This window comes from Polypterus senegalus, chromosome 1 (assembly GCF_016835505.1).
Source record: "Polypterus senegalus isolate Bchr_013 chromosome 1, ASM1683550v1, whole genome shotgun sequence".
Lineage (NCBI taxonomy): Eukaryota > Metazoa > Chordata > Cladistia > Polypteriformes > Polypteridae > Polypterus > Polypterus senegalus.
Genome location: NC_053154.1, coordinates 43,434,831 through 43,461,260, shown reverse-complemented (window position 1 = coordinate 43,461,260; position 26,430 = coordinate 43,434,831). Strand labels below are relative to the sequence as shown.

At 36.7% G+C, this 26,430-nt stretch overlaps 1 protein-coding gene across 1 annotated transcript in view; it reads right to left on the bottom strand.

The window, feature by feature from the left end:
• dennd2b (DENN domain containing 2B) overlaps positions 1–26,430 on the bottom strand; it is a 419,955-nt gene that overhangs the window by 27,071 nt on the left and 366,454 nt on the right. The window contains exon 15 of the mRNA XM_039748358.1: positions 4,263–4,440. Coding sequence (XP_039604292.1) covers positions 4,263–4,440 — 178 coding nt within the window. The remainder of the gene's footprint in view (positions 1–4,262; positions 4,441–26,430) is intronic.

Genomic DNA, 26,430 nt, shown 5'->3' with positions numbered 1-26,430 from the left:
ATTTTTCTGTCTTGCATACAAGTACCCACACATATGTGGCAAAGTAACCAGTGCTAACAATAGTCTATACTTGTTTCCTGGCCCCAACACACTATAAACTGCTAATTTAATTTGTATTGTGTTGACGTGTATTTTAGTTATTTGTTTTCTTTGATACTGTAATTGCTTCTTTTGCTTGTTATATGCTCATTGTAATTATATTTTTTCTTTCAGTTTTTGTAAAGTATTTTGAGCTAAAAATTTTGTATGAAAATGTGCTAAATAAATAAACGTTTTCATCCACTTGTAAATTTTAAAGAAAATGACTTGTATATCAGTTAACAATCTGAGCTCTAAGGGATGAGGTTACCTTTCAGTAAATGGTATGTTCAATTACTAGTCTAGATTTTAGTGGGAACTATAACTGATGACTGCTTTTTAGATGAAGACACAGCTATCGTTCATCCATCCATCCATCCATTATCCAACCTGCTATATCCTAACTACAGGGTCACGGGTGTCCGCTGGAGCCAATCCCAGCCAACACAGGGCGCAAGACAGGAAACAAACCCCGGGCAGGGCACCAGCCCACCACAGGGCGCACACACACACAAAAAGCACACCAAGCACACACTAGGGACAATTTAGAATCGCCAATGCACCTGCAGGTTTTTGGACTGTGGGAGGAAACCAGAGTACCCGGAGGAAACCCGTGCAGACACGGGGAGAACAAGCAAACTCAACGCAGGGAGGACCCAGAAAGCGAACCCAGGTCTCCTAACTGCGAGGCAGCAGCGCTGCCACTGTGCCACCGAGCCGCCCAGGTTAAAAACACTCAAGTAAAAATAAAGCTTTTAGGGGAGGGCAAAATTTTAGTTAGGGACACAACTTAAGGTCAAATGAACATACTGTAAGCCTAAAAGATGAAAGGAGATCGTTTAGTCCATTAAGCTTGTTTGGTAGTTAAATTGTCCAAATACCCCAACCAGAAGTTATCAGTGTTTCCACTTCATCTATATAACTTGATGATCTGTTACAGATTCACCAGTTATATGTATGAAGAAACACCTCATAGCTTCTGACGTAAATGCACCTTAATTTCCTCTGGCCTCTGTGAGTATATAATTTACTTTTAAACTGAGAGAATGCCGCTGGATCAATTTTATTAACGTTTTTAATATTTTAAGACCTAAATGATGTCCCCACATAATGTTCTCTGGTCAAGATCAACAAAGTTCACCCCCTGTGGCCTGTAAGAGTAGGACATGCCCTTTAGCTGTTCAATTTCAAACAGCTTCATGTGTTATTTTTGTTTCTCCAGATGTTCTCACTAATGTACTGTACAGTATGTGCACAACATGCTTTCATTTATTCTTACGTTTTATAATAATCTAATATTATGTTTGCCTGTTAATTTGTTTCTACATATTTCCTAGATGATGATGAGAATATTGTATTTATTATGAACTGCTTAATCCTTTACAGAGGTTGCTTACTTCCTGTAGGTCTGTGTCATCTACAGTATGTTGCAATTATAATTAACATCCCTTTTGTCTTTATGTGGCACTTCTGTATTTGTCTACGTTAAACCTTCATCCCCATCCGAAGAACAAATATGGTAGAAGTTGGCTTGAAATAGCAAATGGACAAAAAGTGACTGGGTTACAGCACAATTTTGTCATCGGAAGCATGTCAAAAATTGTTATGAGAATAGTGGTTTAAATAACTGGAATAAGACTGATGCTAGTTTATAGAAAACCAATTAATGGCATTCATCCCTTAACTAATAGCAACAGGCACACTAGACAGGAATAATATTTCTTTGTCTCCACAAATTAGGTATGTAATCTGTGTATGTATTTCTGTGTACAGTTATGAGTTTTTCACTTGCACCATATACTAGCGTGTTCTTGTTTATTTACAATTTTCTACTATAACTTTATATGCTAAGCTTCAGAAACAAGCAAACTTTCCTTTAGGCATTAATAAAGTTCTTTCTTTCCTTCTTTCTGGGACATGGCAGGTAGAAAGTGCCTGTGAAAACACTCAGAATACCTTGGAACATGTACATAATGTATTTTTAAGATACCACCTGTGTGCATTACAGACAAGTTTCTATGCATTCATCAGATCTATTTTTTTTTGTAAAAATGTTAGAAATTTAAAAGATGAAATAATAAGAAATGATGACAATAGTACTAAAAGACACAGTTCTACTAGAACAAAATGTTTCCAGTCTTAGAAACCTAATTAGATAAGAGAACCTTTTTTGCCCCACCAAAATAGTAAACCTTAGCAGCAGGCCAACTTGTATTTAAAACAACATTTTTCATAGTGTATTTAAGATATGAACAGAAACAAATCTTACTGTGCTAATGTGGTAACTTTTTTGATCACTGAAACAAAGATGCTCTTTTGACACACTATTTTTAGGCTTATTAAATACTGCAGAATTTATACATTCCAGCAGTTTGATGTTAATGTTGTTCTTTTTAATAAGTAAAATTAGATTATTACTATTAATTCTTAATACTGTCAACTATGCATATCACGATTATAGACTTAATGGACATTATATTGTCATAATTGCTTTTGTTAATCAAGTAGATTCATTGTGTTTTACAGTACAAGCTTACAGTGCATCCGGAAAGTATTTACAGCGCATCACTTTTTCCACATTTTGTTATGTTATAGCCTTATTCCAAAATGGATTAAATAAATTGTTTTCCTCAGAATTCTACACACAACACCCCATAATGACAACGTGAAAAAAGTTTACTTGAGGTTTTTGCAAATTTATTAAAAATAAAAAAACTGGGAAAGCACGTGTACATAAGTATTCACAGCCTTTGCTATGAAGCTCAAAATTGAGCTCAAGTATATCCTGTTTCCCCTGATCATCTTTGAGCTGTGAATACTTTCAGGATGCACTGTATGTATGTAAATATTGCAAATATTGCATATTATAGCAGCATATATATGTAAGTGCTACAAGCCTAAAGAGTGCTATTTAAAAATAAGCTGAATTGAAATATCATTTTAAAAAGCAGCAATTAATACAAACAGGGTGGTGGCTCTGAGGCTAAGGATCGGTGCTGGTATCCAGAAGGTTGCCGGTTCAAAACCCCTTCACTGACAAAAGAGATCCTACTCTGCTGGGCCCTTGAGCAAGACACTTAATCTGAATTGCTCCAGGGGCGCTGTACAATGGCTGACCCTGCACTCTGACCCCAAGGGGTATGCGAAAACTAACAAATTCCTAATACAAGAAATTGTATAAGGCGAAATAAAGAACAAAAATATATATATATATATATAAATTGTTGGCTATTTTCTCTCTACTGAAGCTACATTAGTCTGGATCAGGACACAGTTCTCTTCCCAGCTTAAGGTGTCCAGTGACATTCAAAGTAGAGAACTACAAAGACTTTCACTTTGATTTACAGACCCTCCACACACTATGTGTTCTTTGGGCGCATTTGCTGTGGGTGTGTGTATGTGCGTTACATCATGGTAGCCATCTTAAAAAGGCATTTACTGTCTCCACTTTGAGAGAAATAGACCAATTGGCATAAAACAGTTAGCATCTCAAGCAATTACATTTGTTTTCAGATTTCCCTTTTATTGATATCGTTTGCACTGAGAGTTAATGATTTCTGCTAACCATTTTTGATTTTGGTCACTATTGTTAATTTGGTGTTGACTGACAAAACCGATCTAACTAGTCTTTTGGATTGCTCCTGAAAGTCTGTCGCCACTTAAAAATAAATTAATCTGTTTTCTGCATATTTGGATAAGCATAACAGGTGGTGACTGTAGTTGGTTGCATTAGAGTCTGTAAAACGGGAGGTATTTTTGATCAAAAAACAAAAACAAAGCAAAACAAGCAGCAAAAAAAAAAAAAGGCAAGCTTGATCTTGACCCTGTGTTTCCAAGCCTACTGTTATTAAAGTAAATTCTTTCATGCACTGCACTCATAATCTAACATTTACTACCTATACTTTCATATTTGAGCTGAAAATAATTTTGAAAATGTTTCTAACATGGGAGAGCCCAGCCAAGTATGACCTAACTTTAGATAAACTATGGGATTCTTGGCAAAAATCAAAGAAACAATAATTTAATGTACAGTTTTAAGACATACAAGAAATATAGCTGTTCACCTGCTTGTAACAAATAAAAATAAAATATATGCTCATAAAATGCACAACATACATTAATAATGCACTGTCTTTGGCTTGGTCACACTTTTCTATATAAAATACATGTCAGAAACTTCTCACCTCTTCCACAGGCAGTTCTTTAAGTTTGGGAAGGGAACTGGAGAGCAAACCAACCAAAAAAGGAGTTGGACAGCAGACAATGTCAATCATTGATGATGGAAGCACTGGGATAAACGTATGCTGCCAAGAGAAGGGATACAGCAGAGCTACAACAGCATGAACAGAGCTTGACAGGGTGCTGTGGATGAAAACAAAGAAGCATTATAATTGCAATCAAATGACAATACAACAAAGTTTTATGTTCAGCAAAAAATGTGTTCATATTATTACACAAAAGTATTTGCTGCTACTAGCAACATCATTTATCAACAGCTAGAATCTATTACTTCAATATGGAAACTACTTGTTAATGTCTTTAGTGTAAGATTGTAAGAGTTGCAGTATTGGCTGGTTTTAACTGCAGTGTTTTAAATAAAGACTAACTCAATTCCTGCACAAAACTAATTATTGTTTGCATAAATCTTCTATTTATGGACTCATTCTATTTACACACTATTTAAGTCTATTTAAACACTAACCTGCAGTGTATGTTAATTTCTAAAAATACACAAACTTTTAAAGATAGCAGAAGTTCATTTTGCACTCTTTCTTGTTAAGATTTCCCTTTTTATAGTTCATTAAAAGAAAGACTGTGGTTTTAAACAACACTAGGGCCACAGACCCTATGATCTGCTGAGTCATGCTTATTCATATCTGTGTGTGTTATTTTTGATTATTTACTGTTCTAAAGGGAAGAATCAAAAAAAACAGCAAGATCATTTCACACTTGTTTTGGCATGAATTCACAGACCAAAAGCAAAATCAAGATTACAGAAGTATAGCTTAACAAGGCAAAGAGTTAAATTGAAGAGATAATTAGGATCACTCTTGCAATGTCAACTTGCAGGCACTACAGCCTACCTGCCCCCTGGCTTAAGTGTTTCAAGTGCTGCATATTTGAACAAAAGTAACACACTAACTTCACCACATTTAACAGTTAATATGTATTGAATCAAATAAATATACAGTCATTGTCAATAAAAGCCTCTAAATTAAAATGAATAAATCCCACCTAACATAAAATATGATCAGTTAAGGTAAGTAATTCAGTCCTTCACCTGGCTAAAGATGACTCTACAACCGCCTGAGTTTGTGTCCAGCAGCTGTAAATCAGGATGTGCAACTCTACACAAGCAAATTTTTTGCAGGTATCACACAGAGGAGCTCACTGCCACTCCAGTCCCGATGAAGCCTCATCTTCACCATTAAATTTCATAAAGTCTAGGAGTTGCCCTGAGTTTAGGTGCTTAAATCACTGAGTTGTGTTTTGAATGTTAAGTTCAAGAATTTCTTAGACTGTTAGTTGGTTTTTTTTCTTAATTTCTTTCTTATTGAATGCCTTTGGATATCCATTTATGCTCTTTTATGGCTTGCTTTTTGATTCACTAATGGCTGATTTGACCTCATAATGATCTTGGTATGAGATGCATATTTTGAATTCTCCTCATTATGTTTGTGCTGCAGAAGTACTGAAATCTGAATGAATGCAAACCACGCACCTAAAAAGGAACAGTCCAACTTAAATCCATGCTGCCATCACAAATGATTTTCTTAACATCTACCTCTCGTCCTCCTGTTGGACACCTTCAACAGTTTTGCAAATGTCTATTGCATATTTATACTCAACTCACATCTTTCCCGTATTTGCTTTACAATGAAGACTGCAGGCATCCTTTGCTCTTTTCTAGATCATTAAAACCAACATGCATCTCATTAACATTTTTGCTTGATGACACTAGCATTCAAACGCCTCCACTGCCAGTTTCTAGAGCTCCATATTTCTTTGGATCACACTATTTTTAATACAGTAAACAAACTTTTGAAATTCCCCCTACTCTAAAAAACATTATCATCTATTTGACTCCAATACTCTTATCATTTCAGACACATTCTCCCTTGATCCCAAAATTTTCTCTTCATCTTCTTCAAGTTATTCTGTCTAACTTTTCCAAGATCCAACATTGTGTCCTTTTTCAGTGTCACAGCCAGCATCATTATTTAATAACTTCTTTGTATATTTCTTTTAACTGTCCTCGATCCCATTGTGATCACAATTTTACTTTTTAAAAGCAATTAACTTACACTGCACCCATTCTTTTTTTCCACTTTTCAATCCTAAAAGCATTTCCCATTGTTTTGATAACTCTTGACCCATGGCTAGAACAGAATAACCATCCTTCTATATGTCCCAAAAAGTGATTAAAGAATTTTGGTAACAAAGGGATCTGGACTTTAAACAATTTGTTTCAATAAAACCAAAATGGCTGGTGCTCGAACACAGTATCTCATTTTATCCCATTCAAGGAACTGGTCATAGACTTTGGCCTCACCTGAGAGCCTGTATGTCAGGTAACTATTCAGGGACTGGATGTAGAGGTGTTGTACTCTTACAAGCACTTGGGGGTCCACATCAGTGACAAGATGGAATGTTTTGAGAACATAGAGTAACTATATAAGAAAGGGCAGAGCAGACTCTTTTGTCTTTGGAGACTGCATTTCTTTAAAGTGGGAAATGACATCTTTCACATGTTCTATAACTTTGTGATGACCAGTGTACTTTTCAACTCTGTGGTGTGCTGATCTGGTAACATCACTTTAAGAGAGGCCCAATCAACAAGCTAATTAAAATGGCAATCTCAGGTATAGGAGCCACACTGGATCCCCTGGAGGTAATGGCAAAGGAGAGGATTAAAACAAAATTGAGTGCCATCATAAGCACTGCTGCACATCGTCTCTCCAATATACTAACACTGAGGACTTTCAACTTTCAATAAATAGTTCAGTAGAAGCGTATCAAGAAATGCTACTGGGACTCCTTTATATCAACAGCAATACGTCTGCATAATGCCTCACTGGGACTGTGACAGCCAAGTGAGAAGTTTTCTTTTATTTCATTTTGAAATATTCTCCCATTTTAGTCATTCTGGTGTGTGTCCAGACCATAATGTGTGTGTAAATATGATATTACAAACATATCAACTAAATATAAAGAAGCCAAGCAAATCTCTTTCTTGATAATTCTGATTCTAATTCTAATTCAGGTGTTCAAGAAAGACCTCCAGGGAGACTGTGCACACTTTCCTACACTGAAGGAGCAGGTCCAGGGTGAGAGTGATGTATCTGCTTTTTCTGACTTTGTTGACAAGCTGATTGTAAACTTCAGCAACCGCTTCAGTGCCATCAGTCTTGGACAGTGGCTCACCCTGTTCATGCAGAATCCATTCCTGATCACAGATGTCAGGGGGTTCTCTAAAGAAGACACACAACTTTTCAAGTGGGCAAATCTCGAGATAGAACTGATTAATCTTCAGGGAGATGTGGCTCTGAAACAGTGTTTTGGTGGAACTGACCCTGCCACCTTCTGGTTTAAAAAGGTATCAGAGGCAGCTTTCCCAGACCTGAGGAAAGTGGTCCTGTACATGTTGACCATGTTTGGCTCCACATACAGTTGTGAGACTGCTTTCTCCACCATGTACATAATAAAAAACAAATATCACTCAAGGCTCACTAATGACAATCTTCACACATGCATGAGGATGGCACTGTCGCCCTTCCAGCCCAGATTTAAAATCTTGGCAGACCGAGCAAGAGCTAACTTCTCTCACTGAACAAGAAAAAGTAGGCAGTGGGATATGAGTTAAAGAAAGAGGGGAAGATATGTTCAGTTATTTAAAGATGTTCGGATTTACTGTGAAACTGGTTAAGCCTGTTCAGTTGAGCACTTATTAAAAACTTATTTATTTATTTTATTTTTATATGAGGCCAAGTCTTTTTTTGTTGAAATGTTAAAACTTGTTTTTATCATTATTATTATGAAAGCACTTATTTTTTATAATTCTCAATTGAATGTCAAATTTACCTTGCTTTTACTTTTTTATTTATTTTTTCTTACTAATTTTATTTATTATTTATTATATTATGTAGCCCTCCAGAGTCCAGAGTTGCACTGAAAATAAATATTGTTGAAATGGCATTGAATTATAGCTTTCTTCGTTTGATTTGTTTGAGTTATTGACTTCACACAGTGCAGATGATGATAGAATGGCAATGCTACTTCAATATATACAGTCATGTGAAAACATTAGGACACCCTTTGAAAGCATGTGGTTTTTGTAACATTTTTAATAAATGGTTATTTCATCTCCGTTTCAACAATACAGAGAGATAAAGTAATCCAACTAAACAAAGAAAACTGTTCTGTAAATGTCATTCTACAAAATGCCTATTCTAACTGAGGAAAAGATAGGACACCCTCACATGTATTCCCTCTTAAATTGGCTCAGATCTCACACAGGTATATCACACCAGGTGCACATAATTAGTAGATCGTTACTCTGCATGTTGAATGAGGCTTGCCCTATTTAAACCTCAGACATTTAGTTTGGTGTGCTCCTGACTGTTGAAGTGAGAGTGAGCACCATGGTGAGAACAAAAGAGCTGTCAGAGGACTTCAGAAAAGATTGTAGCAGCCTATGAGTCTGGGAAGGGATTTAAAAGATCTCAAAAGATTTTGAAATCAGCCATTCCACTGTCCGGAAGATAGTCTACAAGTGGAGGGCTTTCAAAACAACTGCCAACATGCCCAGGACTGGTCGCCCCAGCAAGTTCACCCCAAGAGCAGACCGCAAGATGCTAAAAGAGGTCTCCAAAAACCCTAAAGTGTCATCTCGAGAACTACAGCAGGCTCTGGCTACTGTTGATGTAGAAGTACATGCCTCTACAATCAGAAAGAGACTGTACAAGTTTAACTTGCATGGGAGGTGTGCAAGGAGGAAACCTTTGCTTTCCAAGAGAAACATCGAGGCCAGACTGACATTTGCCAGAGATAAAGTTGACAAAGACCAGGACTTCTGGAATAATGTTCTTTGGACAGATGAGTCCAAAATTGAATTATTTGGACACAACAGCAGAGGACATTATGTGAAGCATGGAGGTGGAAGTGTCATGGTTTGGGGCTGCTTTGCTGCAGCAGGACCTGGTCAGCTCACCATCATAGAATCCACGATGAATGCAGAAGGTGCTTGAAGAACATGTGAGACCATCAGTTAGAAAATTAAAGCTGAAGCGGAACTGGACCATGCAACATGACAATGACCCAAAACATACTAGTAAATCAACCAAAGATACCTGGAATGGCCAAGTCAAAGTCCAGATAATCCCAAGATGCTGTGGGGTGACTTGAAAAGGGCTGTACGTGCAAGAAACCCTCAAACATCTCACAGCTGAAAAAGTTCTGCATTGAGGAGTGGGGTAAAATTTCCTCAGACCGATGTCGAAGACTGGTAGATGGCTACAAGAACCGTCTCACTGCAGTTATTTCAGCCAAAGGAGGTAACACTCGCTATTAGGGGCAAGGGTGTCCTATCTTTTCCTCAGTTAGAATAGGCATTTTTGTAGACCTCTTGAAAAGACTTTTCTTCACATTGGAACTTTAATCTCTCTGTATTGTTGAAACGGAGATTTTTATTAAAAATGTTACAAAAACCACATCTAAAGGGTGTCCTAGACATGACTCCTTAAATAATGCTGGACCTGTACATTGACTACCCCCCTGCTCTGCACAGTGATTGGGCTGGACATCTAGCTTTGATTCCCTGAGATTTAAGGTAGCTGTGCTCCTCAATGTACCACTGGTCTGCTAATTATGATATCTAATTTGAGATCATTCAGAGGACTGTCATTGCACAGTGACATTTCAATACACTGACAGTGTTTAAAAATGCAAATTCTTTCTTGATATTTTAAGGTACATTATAATTCAAGCAAATTATACCAAGAATTAATCACTTAGTTAATCTCTTTATTGCCTGGTACAAACTTGTACATCTTGCATACACTGACTTTTGTGCATTTTAAAGCAGCCTATTAAATAAAACATATTGTATGTTTTCATCCTATTCCCTTAACTTTCCATACTTCAACCTGCTTCATTCATTACAAGATTATCCTGTTCATCATCACAAGCAAGGTAGGAACTAGTCTCAGTCTACATTTCAGTACACTGTTAGACATATACAGACTACTCACTTACACTGGCCCAATTCAGCTTGTATTTGGAATACCCACATGGCTATGACCAACAGGTGCAAGCTCTGTACAGACAGTGACCTGGCCAGGAACTGTGCCAATATGCTGCTAAGCATTGTTAGTGTCTGGTATATTTCAAATCCCCCTATAAAAATGACGTATGACCAATAAATAAAGTCAGATTTACTGCTGTGTAGTATTTGTCACTTGCATGGAAAGCAAAAATGTAAACACAGAAAATGGCCATTAAACCATTGATGACGATGATGTAGGAATATCAAAATCCATCTCAGTACTGAAACTCATAGGACCTTGCACATCTAAGGCTGCAAACAGGAATAACTGTGAGCAAATGTGACAGGCAAAATGAAAAGTGTGAAAACAAATTCTGATTGCACACTTAGGAAACCTTGAAAACAGCAAAACAATGGCTGTTTAACAGGTGTTCTGAAATAAAGGGTTAATGTAAAACTAACAAGTTTGATTTCACATAGGAAGCTTTAAAGTTGGTGCAAATGTAAAAAGGAGAAACATGGAAAATTAAAGCTCCGCGAGTTTGAATAAATTGGACTCACCTGTTAAACATTACGCTTTAGTAATATTTTTACCAGCTAATGATGCAAATGTAAGATCTTACAAAAGAAAATGTTAAAAACCTACCATATTGCTCCATTGACAAACCAACCTTTAAAAGCACGCTGTTAAGAAAAGCTTTAAAGAGTTTCTTTAAATTGAAATATCCTGAATAATCTTGGAATTTACTAATTGAGCAGTACATATAAAATAATCTTTGAAATTTTATATTTATCACAAGACTTTTCAGTTACTCAATAGACATTATCAGAATAAATTTAAAATGTGCACCTGCAAAGATAAATCACATAGTTCAGCAGATATCATTCATTATAAACCCAATGATAAAATCTCCCCAAGATAACACTCCTACACTTTTCACATTGGGGGATTCATATTTCTGCCATACACTAAAACTCAAGCCTTGCATTGTACTTTGATATTTTAGGAATGCCAATACTTATTTCCTTAAATGATAGTTGGGTAACTATGAGATAGATATACCAGTATTTCAAAGCTGTTGTTACAGTTAGTATTTATACATTTTATGTTGTTTTATACAAAAGTTAAAATATTGTTGATTTCAGTAATGGAAGTACTTTAATAAAAAGTTATTGAATGGGATTTCTGTTTTGCCATGATTTTGAAAGGTACTGAGCAAAGTAAATTTTCACTGGTATTAGTAATGACTATAGAAATTCTGGTATTGTGACATCGCTACTCTTAACCATTTAGTAGAACACGTGGGGCGATCTAATGACTTTCAAAACAGCTTTACATTCCTTGTTCTAACAGCAGGAAAGGACTTATGTAAATTTTAAGACTTGATTTCATTCCACTCATCCTAGGGAGGTTCGTTGTTACCAACTGTGGAGGACTGCCGGCTTCGTGCTCCAGCCCTCACCCCCAGGCCGCCAGGAGGAGCTCTCCCGACAGCAGGATCGTGCCCCGAGTTCCAGCAGGGCCTCATGGACTATGTAGTGTTTTTACACAGCCCTGCTGAATACCCTGGGGACCACTCGGAGTCGCTGTAGGGGGGCTCATGGGCTCTTGTGTGCCCTATAACCCGGGAGTACGTCACGGTCATGTGACGGGAAGGAACGACGTGCTCCCAGGTTGAAGAAAAGGACTGTTTACCCTGACCCAGATGTAATAAAGAACTATGGGCTTAATTGGACAGGAATACCTCCGGGTCAGGGGCTATAAAGGGACGATTCCTCAGTCCAGACACTGAGCTGTGCTGGGTGGGAGAGGAGCAAAGTGTCTGGGCGAGGAGGAGTGGTTAGTGTTTTGTATTGGTTTAATATTTATGAGTAGTGTGGAAGGTGCTTGGTGCACTGTGAACCATAATAAAAAGTCTTGGACTTTTACCTGGTGTCTGGAGTTGTACCTGAGGGTTCAAATGAGCACTAGTGCCCCCTACTGCCACACAACATATGTACTAAGTTGGACAGACCAGATTACCTTACCCTCAGCAACATCTCACTCCTCCTTCGAGATAGTTACCAGATGCTAGTTGAGGGACTCAGGATGTTCTGAGTCTGCAATCAAATATTTCCTGAGGCATGTTATTCACTTATATTTAAATATAAAACTATATACACTAAATATAAAAAACTGGAAGAATGATACTCAGTAAAGGAAGAATGATACTCTAAACTGGAATACTACATATCTGTCCATGTAATATTGTAACCTAAAATATTAAGGTTTGAATAACAATGATTAGTTCAAATATCTACATTGAAATCAGTAGGTTAAAGTTTAGATTTATGGTGCACTGAATTTGTTGAAGATATCATTGTTTTGCCAAGTTACATATAAGTATAACATACTAAGTTATTTGGTTCATATACAGTCTGAGAGGAAATGCATATATCAAAAAATCGGGAGCGTGTTCCCCTAGACCAGGGGTGCCCAATGCGTCGATCGCGATCGACCAGTAGATCGCAAAGGTAGTGCAGGTAGATCGCGTTAGATTCCAAAAAAAATTTTTTTAAAACGTTAGTCTATCATAAATCCTCCCTATGGCACTTGCAACTTGATTCACATACAGGGCAGCCAGTCTGAGATCTCTTCTCTTCTAACACACTGGTCATCCAGCAAGCACAATCAAACGCGCGAGCTACTGCAAAACTCCGGCTGTGATCTAGTTAGCCTTACAATTTATATCGACTAAAGAAGGGATTTAAAAAAAAATTGTTTGGGGAGGTTATGGGCTGGATGTGGAATTGGAAGAGATTGTTTTCTCACAATGTCACAATCGAAGTACGTTTGTCTGATCTGTCAATCTATCATTGCTATTCCTAAGAAGGAAAATGTGGAAAGGCACTTTTGAACTGTTCATAAAAACTACGAAAATGACTTCCTTCCGAAAAGCGATCTGAGAAAGAAAAGGAGAGAGAACTAAAATCGCAGTTAATCGGACAGCCGTCATTTTTCACTCGGCTGAATTCAAAAGCTCCTTGATTGCATTATTCGGCTGTACTTATTTATGCGAGTTAGCCTTTTCCCACATGAAGATTATTAAATCCAAATACTGTAGTGACCACAAATGTATTGAATTGTTATTGTGCCATGAAGGTTATTCAGTTATGCAAGGTACAACAACATATATTTTATGTATAAAGTATATATACTCAGTGTGTATGTGTGTGTGTGCATATATATATATATATATATATATATATATATATATATAGAGAGAGAGAGAGAGAGAGAGAGAGAGAGAGAGAGAGCGCATTTTTAATATAGGTAGATCATTTCGACCTGGTCATTTTAAAAGTAGCTCGCAAGCCGCAAAAGTGTAGGCACCCTTGCCCTAGACTTTCACGTATACTGAGAGAGAGGAAAAGATCATCAGAACCACTTCCAGTTGCACAATATTTCTCAAATATCACATGTCTTTGTTCCTAACTTCCTATCATAACTAATTTATAACATTGATACACGATCATTGATTTCTTATTGAAATCAAAAATTAAAATGATATTTTCGCACTTAGGGAGGTCAAAAACTGTGGTGGAATTTTTTCATGATTACATATGCATTACCTAGATTATGTGCAAAGTAAAAAGAGTTATAGTCACCTAAAACAAAGAAAAAGTGTTAGTATTATATAATATTTGTTGCAATAAATTGCTATAGGTAAAACTGCCTTTGGCTACATTTAATTATCACGATGAAGGTGGAAATAAAAACTAAATTATAACATTAAATGTATTACCAGGAACAAGACGGGGACGTAGCAGCTTACTGTTCACATTACATCTTTATATTTACATGGCATGTTCAATGTTTACACGTTACTGTTAAACTGATGATGTATAAATTAAAATTAAATTAATAATAATTACTGAAAGGATATGCATTATATTGAATACAGTTTTTTAATATTGTTATACATTTATATTTCCATGATACAAAAAATTTGGATGGCTGTTAAAATAAAATATTACTTCCGGTTGAGTAATTTTTTTGAACTTTCATATCTTTTTGCATTTTATCATTATAAATATCTGTACAAAATTTGAATCATCTATCTGTAATTCTAATCATATTTTACTTGGAAATTTGCAAAAGTATTCAGTAAGTACTCAAAAGTTGATAGGATTCCTTATTTTTGATTTAAAGCAGATGTACAAAATCTCACTGACCTAGGTCAAAACGTTTTCGAGTTGTCGTGTTTATACACAGACAGACATAATTTCAAAAATGGTATTGTCGGACTCAGGAAGGTCTAAAACTTCAAGATTCGTCAAAATTTCGAGGTCGAATTTTTTCACGATTCCTATACTTTGTACATGGTATTTTCGGATTCAGGAAGGTCTAAAACGTTAAGATTAATCAAAATCTATAAGTCAAATTTTCTCACGATTCCTATACTATATATACGAGAAAGAAAAATGGCACACCACATGACATTCAATCATAATGTAGAACAATTTCATTATTATCATATTGATCACACATAGCGCAGTTAAAACTAAGTAGTCTTGTAGTAAACTATAAAAAGAGAACGTATTGGTAATTTTTTCAGGACAGTACAATAACATTTTAGCTGAAATTTGTATGCAATGTTGCAATAACAATTTCCAAGCTTGCAAACGCATTTTATAAACCTTTTCTTTGTATTTCCTTACTTAAATTCAACTCTTTAGGATTGAGTTTGGATGTGCATGTGACACTAACCTGTGAACACTGGAGTTGCTTCTATCAAGAGGTGGCTCCTGCAAAGCTTCTGACATTATTGCAATCCGTTCCAACTAGTGATGGTACTCTAACTGAGTCTTCCATAAAATAAGTAGGCCCGTGAAAACCAATGTGTGTATTGTTATCATACATGACAAATCACTACAAAGCTACAAACATGTAAAGTACTTTTCTAGATCATCTCCTCTCTTCAAAAAAGGTAGTAAATAGAATAGAAGACCAGCCAACTATATCTGCACTCTATTTAGCACTCTACTACAAATGCTGAATGCACTGACATGGCTTTTGATGGGTGTATTTACATGTAGATTGCTCTTATCGGTAGTATAACAAAGTACTGCCATTTCTCACTCTTGATCACACCAGTGTTACACATTCTGTTTTGCAATTGTGTCATAATAGATGTCACCTGGCTGTCACCTACAGTTCATAAAAGATCCGTTGACTCACTAAAAATATTTTTGCAGTGACTCCATCACTGAGTTGTTTTGGCACATATGTTTCTCTTGAGTCTCATTTTCTGTAGTTTTTGTGGTAATAACGCTTGTGTTTTCCCTTTTGAATGTGTTTTTCTGTCCTTTTCTCAAGCTGTTTTTCCCTTTCACTAGTTTGACTTTTTATTTACTTTTCAACTTTACCTTTCACTGCAGAGTAATATTTGTTTTGTTTGTCCATGCAGTGGCACAGATAATAAATTCTCAGGATCTCATATTATGTTTTGACTTGAATATGAACAAGTTGTGTTAATCAAGATATCATGTCTAGATTTTATTCACACATAACATCCTTTATTGATTTGGGTTCAGGTCATTGAGAACAATTTGGTGGTTGAAATAGAAAACAATATCACATCTGGGAATGCAAGGTAAATTTCCCCATTTCTACCTTTTATAAAGTCTTTTTAAGCAATGCCCCAGAGGAAGCAGCAAGGCAAGAGTTTCTTTGTTTTTTTCCCAATGTTTACCGTTAATATATTTTATGCATTGGTAAGTTTTTGAACAGCAAAAATCCTGAAAATCCCAGATACATTATATGCTTACAGGAGGATAGGACTGTAGCCTGGTATTCTTTAGTGCCTTAAAAGTGAGTAGGAGGGTCTGGAAAATCATTCTAAAACAGACAGGAAGCCCATATTATTGGGTCAATGGAGAGGTTACATGGTCATGACATTTACTGAAGCAACAACGTCTTTAAAAGATGTCTTAGATGAGATTCCAGAAGCATTCCCCTGACCCACTGTTGCACTTTCTTCTATAAGAAACAGAATTGAGGATTCTGTTCTAACATCTTGTTTGGTAAACTTGGAGACTACTGACAGATGACAGATGGCAGAACGTCTATGATGGAGCTTCCTTTGTAAATGGCAAACTGATGTAAGCAGCACAGTACTGAAAGACCTAGCATTCTGTGTCATGATCAAACCAGGACAAAACAAATTCAAGTTTTAATTTAAAATAAGTAATGCTCAGAACTACAAAGGATTGACATCCAATCCAGGCCTAGTTCTTGCCTTGTACCCTATACTGCCAACATCCTGGAAATCTGTATTGGATTGAGCCGGTTTAAGAATGTTATGTTATGTAAGGTTTTATATGCAGTACAACTACATGTTAGTAATATCCATGCAGGGACATGCTTTAACGCATGATATTTTGTTTGAGATGGATCAACATTCTGTTATTGTTATATTTTTTTAATGTTGCATCTAGCTGAAACTAGCAGAAATTTCTTGAACAAAGGCCACCAGTAGAATGAAAAAAAAAACTTTCTGATTAATTCACCATGGCTGTGAGAAAATGCCTGCAGTCAAGGAATGAGCCCTCATGCTTCATTTGTAAGGACAAAAGCCAGATTCACAACTTTCAGAATTACTCAATCTGAATACATTTCCAAAGGCCTGAGATTAACCATTCTGGGTGCTAAATGAGGAGAGCAGTTTGTTTTTACCAGATTTCACTGCAGTTGCTGTGTATGTTAGAAAATCTTGTAAGTTAAGCATTCCTGTAGCTGTATAAAGGTCACCTAACTGGGTATTTTCCTCCCATTTACCCTAAAATCCTGCTTATTAGTATCTTGGTTTAGATGCAGTATAAATGAAACACAACAACATTTTATTTCTGTATCGATGTCATACACAGTAATTACATGTGAAGGAAGATTACTACATGCTTTATATAAACACAAATAGGTTATATATGGAAAACACAAGGGTTTGTATTTATAACCTTCACACTATTCTTTATATGCTGCTTACATTAACTGTTGTGTCACTGAAAAATAAAATACTATGTTCTGATTTTTAATTCCATTTTAAAAGATAATGACCTATAATTAGATTCTTCCATAGGGGAATCCGACTCAAACCTCTATAGGACCAGAGGTCAGTTTCTAACAACGCTTCTGTCTATGTGTAATTTTTATGTTCACCCACCATGTCTAAATGGATGCACTCCAGGTACCCACTTCCTCATACACTATATGGCCAAATGTTTGTGGACACCTGATCATCATACCTATATGAGCTTGTTGGACAGCCCATTCCAGGTTATTAGTATGGAATTGCCCCCCTTTTGCACTTATAACAGCCAACACTCTACTGGAAAGAGTCTCTTAGGTCATTTGTGACCATTCAGCCAAAACAGCATTTGTGAGGTCATTGATATTGGATGAGATAACCTGGCTCGTAACTGGCATTCCAGTATACAGTATCCCAAATGTGTTCAATAAGGCTGAGGTCATGACTCTGTGCAGGTTACTTGATTTCCTCAATACCAAACTTGTCAAACCACGTCTTCATGAAGCTGGCCTTGTGCAAAGGGAAAACAGTATTGCTTGAACAGAAAATAATTTTCTCCAAACTGTGACCACAAAGTTGGAACCTCTTTGTATGCTGTAGCATTAACAGGACCCTTCACTGGGACCAAGGGTCCAAGCCCAAACCCTGAAAAACAGCCCCAGACCATTATACCTCTTCTACCAAACTTTACAGAAGGCACCATATAGTCCAGAAGGTAGTGCTTTCCAGACATCCACCAAACCCAGATTCGTCCATCAGGTGGCCAGATAATGAAACGGGATGTATCACTCCAGAAAAAAAATATTTCCACTGCTCTGGAGACAAATGGTGGAATGGTTTTTACCGCTCCAGTTGATACTTGGCACTGCACATACTGATCTTAGACTTGTGTACATCATGGAACTCCCAATGCAAACTCTCATACAGATGTTGCATGTTGAAGCAGTTTGGAACTATGTTGTGAGTGATAAAACTAAGGATAGGTGATTTTTCATGCTATGAGTTTGCTTGGTCTGCTACTTCAGAGCTGAGCATTTGTTGCTCCTTAATGCTTCCATGTCGCAAACACAACACTTATAGTTAACCAGGGCAGATCTAGCAGAGCAGAAATTTCACATGCAGACTTGTGGTAGTCTTTTGACAATGCTACATTTAAAGTCACAGAACTCTGCAGTATTCTAGTGCCAATGTTTGCCAAGAAAAAATACATGGCCATGCACTTAAGTTTATGCACCTGTTAACAATTGGTGTGGCTAATGCACCTGAATTCAATAATTTGGAAGGTGTCCATATACTTTTGACCATATAATGTACATCCCAAAAAAGTGTACATTAGGTTAGTTTGTAACTCTGAATTACCTTATGTAAGTGAATATGGGAGTGCATGAGTGTGGAGGCTGATGAACTGGAAATTGATCTAAAGTTGACTGCTACTTTTTGTCCAGTGCAGCTGAGAAAGATTACATTATCCTCATAGTTGTAATGTGAAAAGGTGGAGAGCTGAATATAACACACTGCTATAAACAGTTAAGCCATAAGTTACAAAGCAGCATAAAAGGCCCTTCTTTTCATCATTTCATCTTCATTATTTGATCCTTCGGACCCATTGTTGTTTCCAGTTAAGGCTGAAGATTATATTTTTATTTTTCATTTTTGCCTCAATAACTGTTTTGACATGTAAAATGGAAATTATTTCTGAATGGATGACATTTTGTTCTGTTTTAAGCCACCTAAGAACTACCCTCCTATTTCATTTAAAATTTATAAAAACTCTGCTCCTAGACAGATCCCAGGATCAACAACCACAGTACTTACCTTTAGCAATTGCTAAAAAAAAGCATAGATTTATTATGAGAAAGAAAGATGTTAGCAGATTTTAGATTTTTAAAATATTGTGATTTGATTTTAGTTGCATAAAAAGTTAGTATAAAAGGGCACTATTCTAAAATTTAATTAAGTCTCTGTAAATGCTTTAAGGAAAAATTAAATCAAAATCAGACAAAATGCACAAGTTCATATTGTGTGTGTTTTAACATGGCACAATAAGAATTAATGACAAGAATCTAAACATTCTATCACACACATAAGAGTATTTGACCATTCTTTTCCCACTTCATGGTCATCTATCCTCCCATACCTTAACACATTTTGTAAGAGCCTCTTGTTTTGTAAATTTACAAACTATTATAATTTTACCTAAGTAAAAATGTGTCATTATTACATCACCTATAGAAACCCGCTCTAACACAAAGGGAATTATTTATACCATACAACATAAACTGCAAAGATGATCAGTATATTTTTAGACATAAAAATTCTAATTTTATACTTTGAATAAAGGAGACCAAATGTTAATTAAGATTGTATTTTTACAAGCAGAATGTTACTACAGACTTTTAGAATTTTATTTAAAAAGAAGGGCAAACAATCATTATATTAATGTCTGAAAACAGAAGGCTGTGAAAAACTTTATGCCATAGTTGTGACAGCATATTAGCAAACTATGGTTTTAGGTATTTGTATCTTCAAAGATTTAGAGTGTATATGCTAAGGTTATGTAGGATGAGACTATGTTTGAAGAGCAAAACTCAACTACTATTCAAGTTAATAAAAAACAGAGATGGGTGCAAACCTCTGCCAAAAGGAACCTGGAACAATGCCAGATACCAAATGGCTGTAGTTTGCTAAAGGTTTAAAAAAAAGAACACAGCATTCTATTTCCTCACAATTGAGCTTTTGTTGTATTGTCTTTTTAAAATTAGTGAAGATTAGGGCTGTTGGAGAGACATATTAGTATATGTTTTCCTAACCGATTTAACACTAGAATTACCAAAGCTTACGAAAAAACTTGTAAACCCAGCCCACCTTAAATCCCTTCACACCTCTTCGTCAGCGTCTTTTATCTTGTAAATGTCTCGATCAACACAAGCAGTATGCAGCCTGCTATACCATCCCCCCACCACCGCAGAAAGGGCACAAAGCTCTCCCAGCTCATGCCTTTTTTTATGTTTTAGTAATAACTGACAAAATGTAGACATGAAACATATAATGTGTGAAGCCTCAAGTCCAAATATCAAATAAACAGTTTTACAAAAGGTACAAGGGTACTACGACAGCTTCTGTGCTGCAGCGGTAACAACTGCTGACTTGTAATCAAAAGGCTACGGGTTCTATTCTGGCTGCCTCGCAAATTGACCGTTTTGAGTAGTGAGCTGCTTATTGTTAATATTATACAATAAAAACATACATTTGATTTGTGTCTGTAACAGCCGGTGTAAATGTATAGTACTTGTAAAAGTTAGCGTGTTTTTTTTTTCACTTTTATTCTCTTAGTCACAATCTTGATACAACCCCAAAGGCACCAGCATCCCAGATCTGATGCTGTTAGTTTTTATTTGAAACTGGGAATAACTATAGATGTGAGTGGTGTTTTGAGACAATGTAACTGGACATTCTTTGATCTGGAGGGATGAAAGCTAACACACAAATGGTGGTGAATCTGCCTTCCTGGTATCTCATTGTCACTTGAATTTTTTCTATTCAGTATTGATTGTTCCTGCTCACACTGAATTAGTATGCACCTTATGGTTCATGTCAAAGCCACACTGATAAACAACAGAGACATTTGTATATATGATATTTGTACATATATATACATTGTGGCACTGATGCAACATTATTCATATTAATCATATTCATGGTTTTAAGGTGCACATAACAATAGTTCCAAACAAATTAGATCCTGGTAAAGAAATCAAAGCTATTGAAGTATGGTAGAGGAGAAAGAGCCTACATTTGTGAGGATAGTTTAAATAAGCTGACTAAATATAGTAGAACTATACAGATTTTTACAAGAAATAAATGAACATTCAGCTAAATATTGAGAAGCTCAATAATCACAGAAGTATTTTCAGTGCAACTACTGATACAAAAATAAAGAGTAACTAACTGAGGTTATTTGGGAACCTAGTAAGGATGCCACCCTGGATGTCTTCCACAATTGGTCTTCATATTCTACAGGGAAAATGGATATATACAGTATGTAGGGATTGTATTCCTCAGCTAACCCAAAAACTATTACTTAGAATTGGGAAATCTGGTTAGATCTGCTCTACCTGTTAGCTAAGCAACTGTTATCAGACCAAGCAGAGGGAAAGTAAGACGTGAAAAAATTCTTCCATTTTGGTCAGAATAAAAAAGGCTTAAAACATACAGTATTAAAATGGCACAGGTAACATCTTTAAAAATTTGACACAAGCCTAGAAAATTAGTTTTGAAATCCCTACTGAACCACTTTTTAAGTAGTTTAAAATCTTCCAGTAAAAGAAGGAAAGTGTCATAAATGACTCTGTAGCTGTACTGTTCCCATAAATGAAAAAAGTTAGGGTTATGGGATTATAGGACATTCTCATTATTTTTACAGGATCCCCTCTCCTGAGCCATATTATTGCAAGTATTCCCAATATTGTGAATTAAAACAGCCTCCCAGTTCCATGAAGAAGTTCTACATGGAAACGGAGAGCATACAATTACAGTACAAAATTACAATAAAATACAGTAAGAAGTGGAAAAGCTTAAGAAATTGAGCTGAAAGTAGGAAAATGCATGTCAAACAAATATAAACATCTGGGGCCTCATGTATAAACGGTGCGAACGCACAGAAATGTTGCGTAAGAACTTTTCCACGTTCAAATCGTGATGTATAAAACCTACATTTGGCATAAAGCCACGCACTTTTCCACGGTACCTCATGCCTTGTCGTACGCAAGTTCTCCGCTCAGTTTTGCAGATTGGCGGCACCCAGCGTCAAAGCAATGGTACTGTTCCTGTGTGGTTACTCATTATTTTCCTGACGCGGCTTTATAAATACACTGAAACTAACCGCATATTGTTTATTAGTGTAACGCATCTGATTGTAATTAACTTGTAACAATATAATGGTCCAGGGAACAGTCATAGTATTCCAAATACCATAACTGCTTTAGTGTTGTTACTCTCACTTTTCCTTCTTCTACTTCTTCTTCTTTCAGCTTCTCCCGTTAGGAGTTGCCACAGCGGATCATCTTTTTCCATATTACTCTCACTGCACCACTCAGAGTATTTATATCACTGTATCTGAATGTGAATCACAGCAGCAGCTGATTGGAAAGACAATTATCGGTATACAGCTTCAAGGACACGCTGTCTCAGCCACTGCAAAACGTTTTAAAGCCTTTCCTGTACAGACCTCGCGGTTCAGAAACAGTTTCATCCCAAGAACTTTAAATGCACTCAATCAATTGCACCTTGTAGAACTGTTTGTACTTATAAGTACAATCACCCCACTGTAAACTTGCACTATAGTTATAATATTGCACAACCTGAGCCACTTTATAAAGCGCGTATTTACATATGATGACGATATCATTTTTAAGGTGAAATGCAGCAAAATATGTTTATTAAATTATACAGATAAAACTTTATCCATCCATCCATTTTCTAACCCGCTGAATCCGAATAGGGTCACGGGGGTCCGCTGGAGCCAATCCCAGCCAACACAGGGCACAAGGCAGGAACCAATCCTGGGCAGGGTGCCAACCCACCGCAGGATAAAACTTTAACTTCATTTAAATAATCTATATTCTTCACTGGGAGTGTCGTTAAGGATAGAATAATTAAACATGTACTACGAAGATATTTCAATGTTCCTTAAATGTTTTGAAGAATTGGCGCTAAGCTTACAGATGGCTTAACTTCTATTACAGAGCTGATTGTATGGCGATCGGTTACTTGGGGAAAGAAAAGCAAGGACTCTTGGGGCGGCCACGCCAATATATATTGAATATAAAACAGAAAGAGAAAATAACAACACAGCTAAAAATGCAGCGAAAATTTTCGGGAAAAGTTAAATGCTTGTGTCATGAGCACGAGGCGGCTATGCAGTGTCTGCAACGGACGTGGCCATCCACCGTGCATAAGCTACCTTACTGACATTGGCGGGCGAAGGAGCCACCGATTCTTCCTCTGCCCAGTGCCACCACAAGCCTAGAGCCGCCCCTGAGTACTGCTGCAATAAATTATTTCATCGAAGTGAAACACATGTTTAATAACGTGCCTTAACTCCTATCATCATGAAAATGATATCACGTATACATCTCAGTATTTTAGTTATTCAGAGAGCTGTAATATCACGAATGTAATGGATTCTGTGTCCAGTTGGAGGAAGAGAGCCGGTTTAAGAAGCAAGTAGTGATTCACACACATAGGCACATAGAAGATCAAATACAAAACAAAGCATTTAACGTGCTACTTTAATTACGATGTGATTTGAGAAACTGGTTAATTAAACGATTTTAAGATGAAGTTTATGATGTTCTACTTTAATGACAAAATAAGCTACGTGATTAAAGTGGAAATGTCGAGATTGAAGTTGACATTTCGTGCTTTTTCCCCACTGTGTGTCTTTTTTTTCTCTGTACCCTAATAAGCTTTCATATGACACTCAGACAGTGGGCTACAACTCGGCTTTTCACGGTGACTTTGATATGTGACTTCTTTTTTATTTCTGGCACTGTGCGATTTTGTGAACATGAGCTTTCAAGTTTCTCCAACATGCTATGTCACTCGATCAACTTCATTTTGTTGATTATACCACAGTTTATTTGAACAAATAGTATGTTTTTCCTTTGCCTCCAATTGGTATTCGCTGAACCATTGTCTTTTCACAGAAAGCTGAGCTTAAGGGCGATTTATATTGATCTGCATATTCAAAGAGGCATAAAGCTGGTAAAAATAAAGTTGGGGCGTTACATAAAGCGCGTGCACGAGGGTTACTTTTCAGGCTGATCGGGATTTATGTAGCAGTTGGAGTACGCACAGATTCCTGCATCTGGATTTTTCTGTGCGTAAGCACATTTCGGCTTTTGTGCTTACGCCATGTTATAGTGCGAGTTCTATGCACAGCGTTATACATGAGGCCCCTGGTTTTTAATCATCCTAAAAAAGGACACAAAGGTTTTATTTTATTTCGAGGTACGTAACTTGAATCAATTACTTTAGAAATCAAAACCAGTTTATTATTTTCCAAAAGAAATAACTTAAAAAATGCAGATCTATGAAAGCAGTTCTGGTGAAAACAAGTTGTCACATTAAGTAAGTCAAGACTGAATCAAGTGAATTTAATAAGAAAGTAGGAATTGACTGATTAACCATTTAAATCACAATAAATAAAAGTTACAGAAATCCTCAGTTCAATTAAAAAAGGAAAACTTCCTGATGCATTCATTTTGCCATTCAACTACTTACTAACAAAAAACAGTAATGTACAAGATGCAAAAAGGACTTTCTGGAGTTAACTCATAAAAGAAGTGCAACATACAGTACATATACTGCATACTGTATATAATATATTTTTATGAATAAATATAAATATATACTGAATATATATATTGTGGCATATGGCCAGCACCCTTGCTGACCTGGGATGCTTCTGAATTGGAAGGACTGAGGCAAAGAGTGTGTTCAGGGCATCATCTTCCCGGATCACCAGGTGGCAGCCCCCTGGGTTGCTATGGTATGTCGGATTCCCACAGGGCATACTGGTAATGGGAGTTTGGTGGCTAAGACCTGTTGAGTTCCAGGGGTTCTGACAGGGGGTGCGTCTGGATCTCCTGAGCCCTATTCCATCAGGCTCCCACCTTACCTGAAAGTGCTTCCAGATCAATCGTACAGGACTCCTGAAATACTGCCAGAGTCAGGAACTGGAGGACAAAGCTTGTTGGAGGAAGGAAGAGGAGTAAGAAAGAAGAGAAGTACAGAAAAATTGTGTGCTTTGAACTGTGTACTATGCTTTGGTGGTGGGAAACATTTCGAGAAGAGTTCCCAACAACAAAACTAAAAATTGTGTGTTGTGTTGAACCTGTGCTGTTGTGTCTGCATCTGCCTGTGTTGGGTTTGGGGAGCTGGAGCATGCCTTGCAGAACACAATATATATAAATAAATATAAATATATACTGACACAGAAGAAACAGGTTCACTGGCACCCCAGCCAAAATGGATGGTTCTGTGACTGGCCTGTAGGTCATTATTAGGAAAGTACATGGATGGTCAGGCATCCTGGTTTCTTGAATCCTTTCCGGCCAGAAGGTCATAATAATGGAAGGTTAAAGAGAGATAGATTCCCAGGGCTATGTATTCTGCCCATACATAGGATGTCAACCTCCTTCTGGTGGAACTCTCATTGGTGCTCTCACAGGGTATATTGGGAGATGTAGTCCTGATGGATAGCCCTGTTGGGGTACTTGGGTACCACCTGAGGAAGCTGCAGGGGAACACTCTCCCTAAGTTGGGGGGCTTCCATCTGACCCAGAAGTATTTGCATTATTTAAGCTCCCAGGTCAAGCATAAAAGCAGCCACCTCACATACATCTGCGAATCATCATGAGCAGGACAAGACAAGACTAATTTGGGAGAAGTGTAAGACTAAAGAGAAAAGGAGAAAGAAAAGGAAAAGGAATTGTTCTGTTTGTGCTAGGTGGTTGGAAAGAAAGCTTTTGGAAAGATGCTTTTGTAAAATGAAAACATTCATTGTGAACCTGGTATTTGTCTGTGTAATTGTGTCTGGCATTTGGGGCCCAGTGGTGCCCCCTACAGAACTTAATATATATTCTACATTATCATGTATTTTAAGCAAAAATTCATAAATTAATTCTATTTTAAGGAGATATTTGAAACTAAAGATGAGAGAAGTAAATCAATTATAAATGACATTTAATGTTTTTACTTTGTGCCCTTAAGTAACATGACCCAAGACCTTTCATGCTCAAAAATAGCTTAACAGCAGCACATTGATATAAACGAATGAAAGAAATGACAGTTTTTTACAACCATGAAGAAACCTTCATGATAAAGAGATAGAACAGCCCAAAAAGGAAGTGCATATTTTCCACATTAAGTCAGACGACATCAGATGCCTTGGTGCTCATTTGTTTAAACTGTCCCAAACATGGTAAAGATAGCACTGAATCTAAAAAAAATGAATGG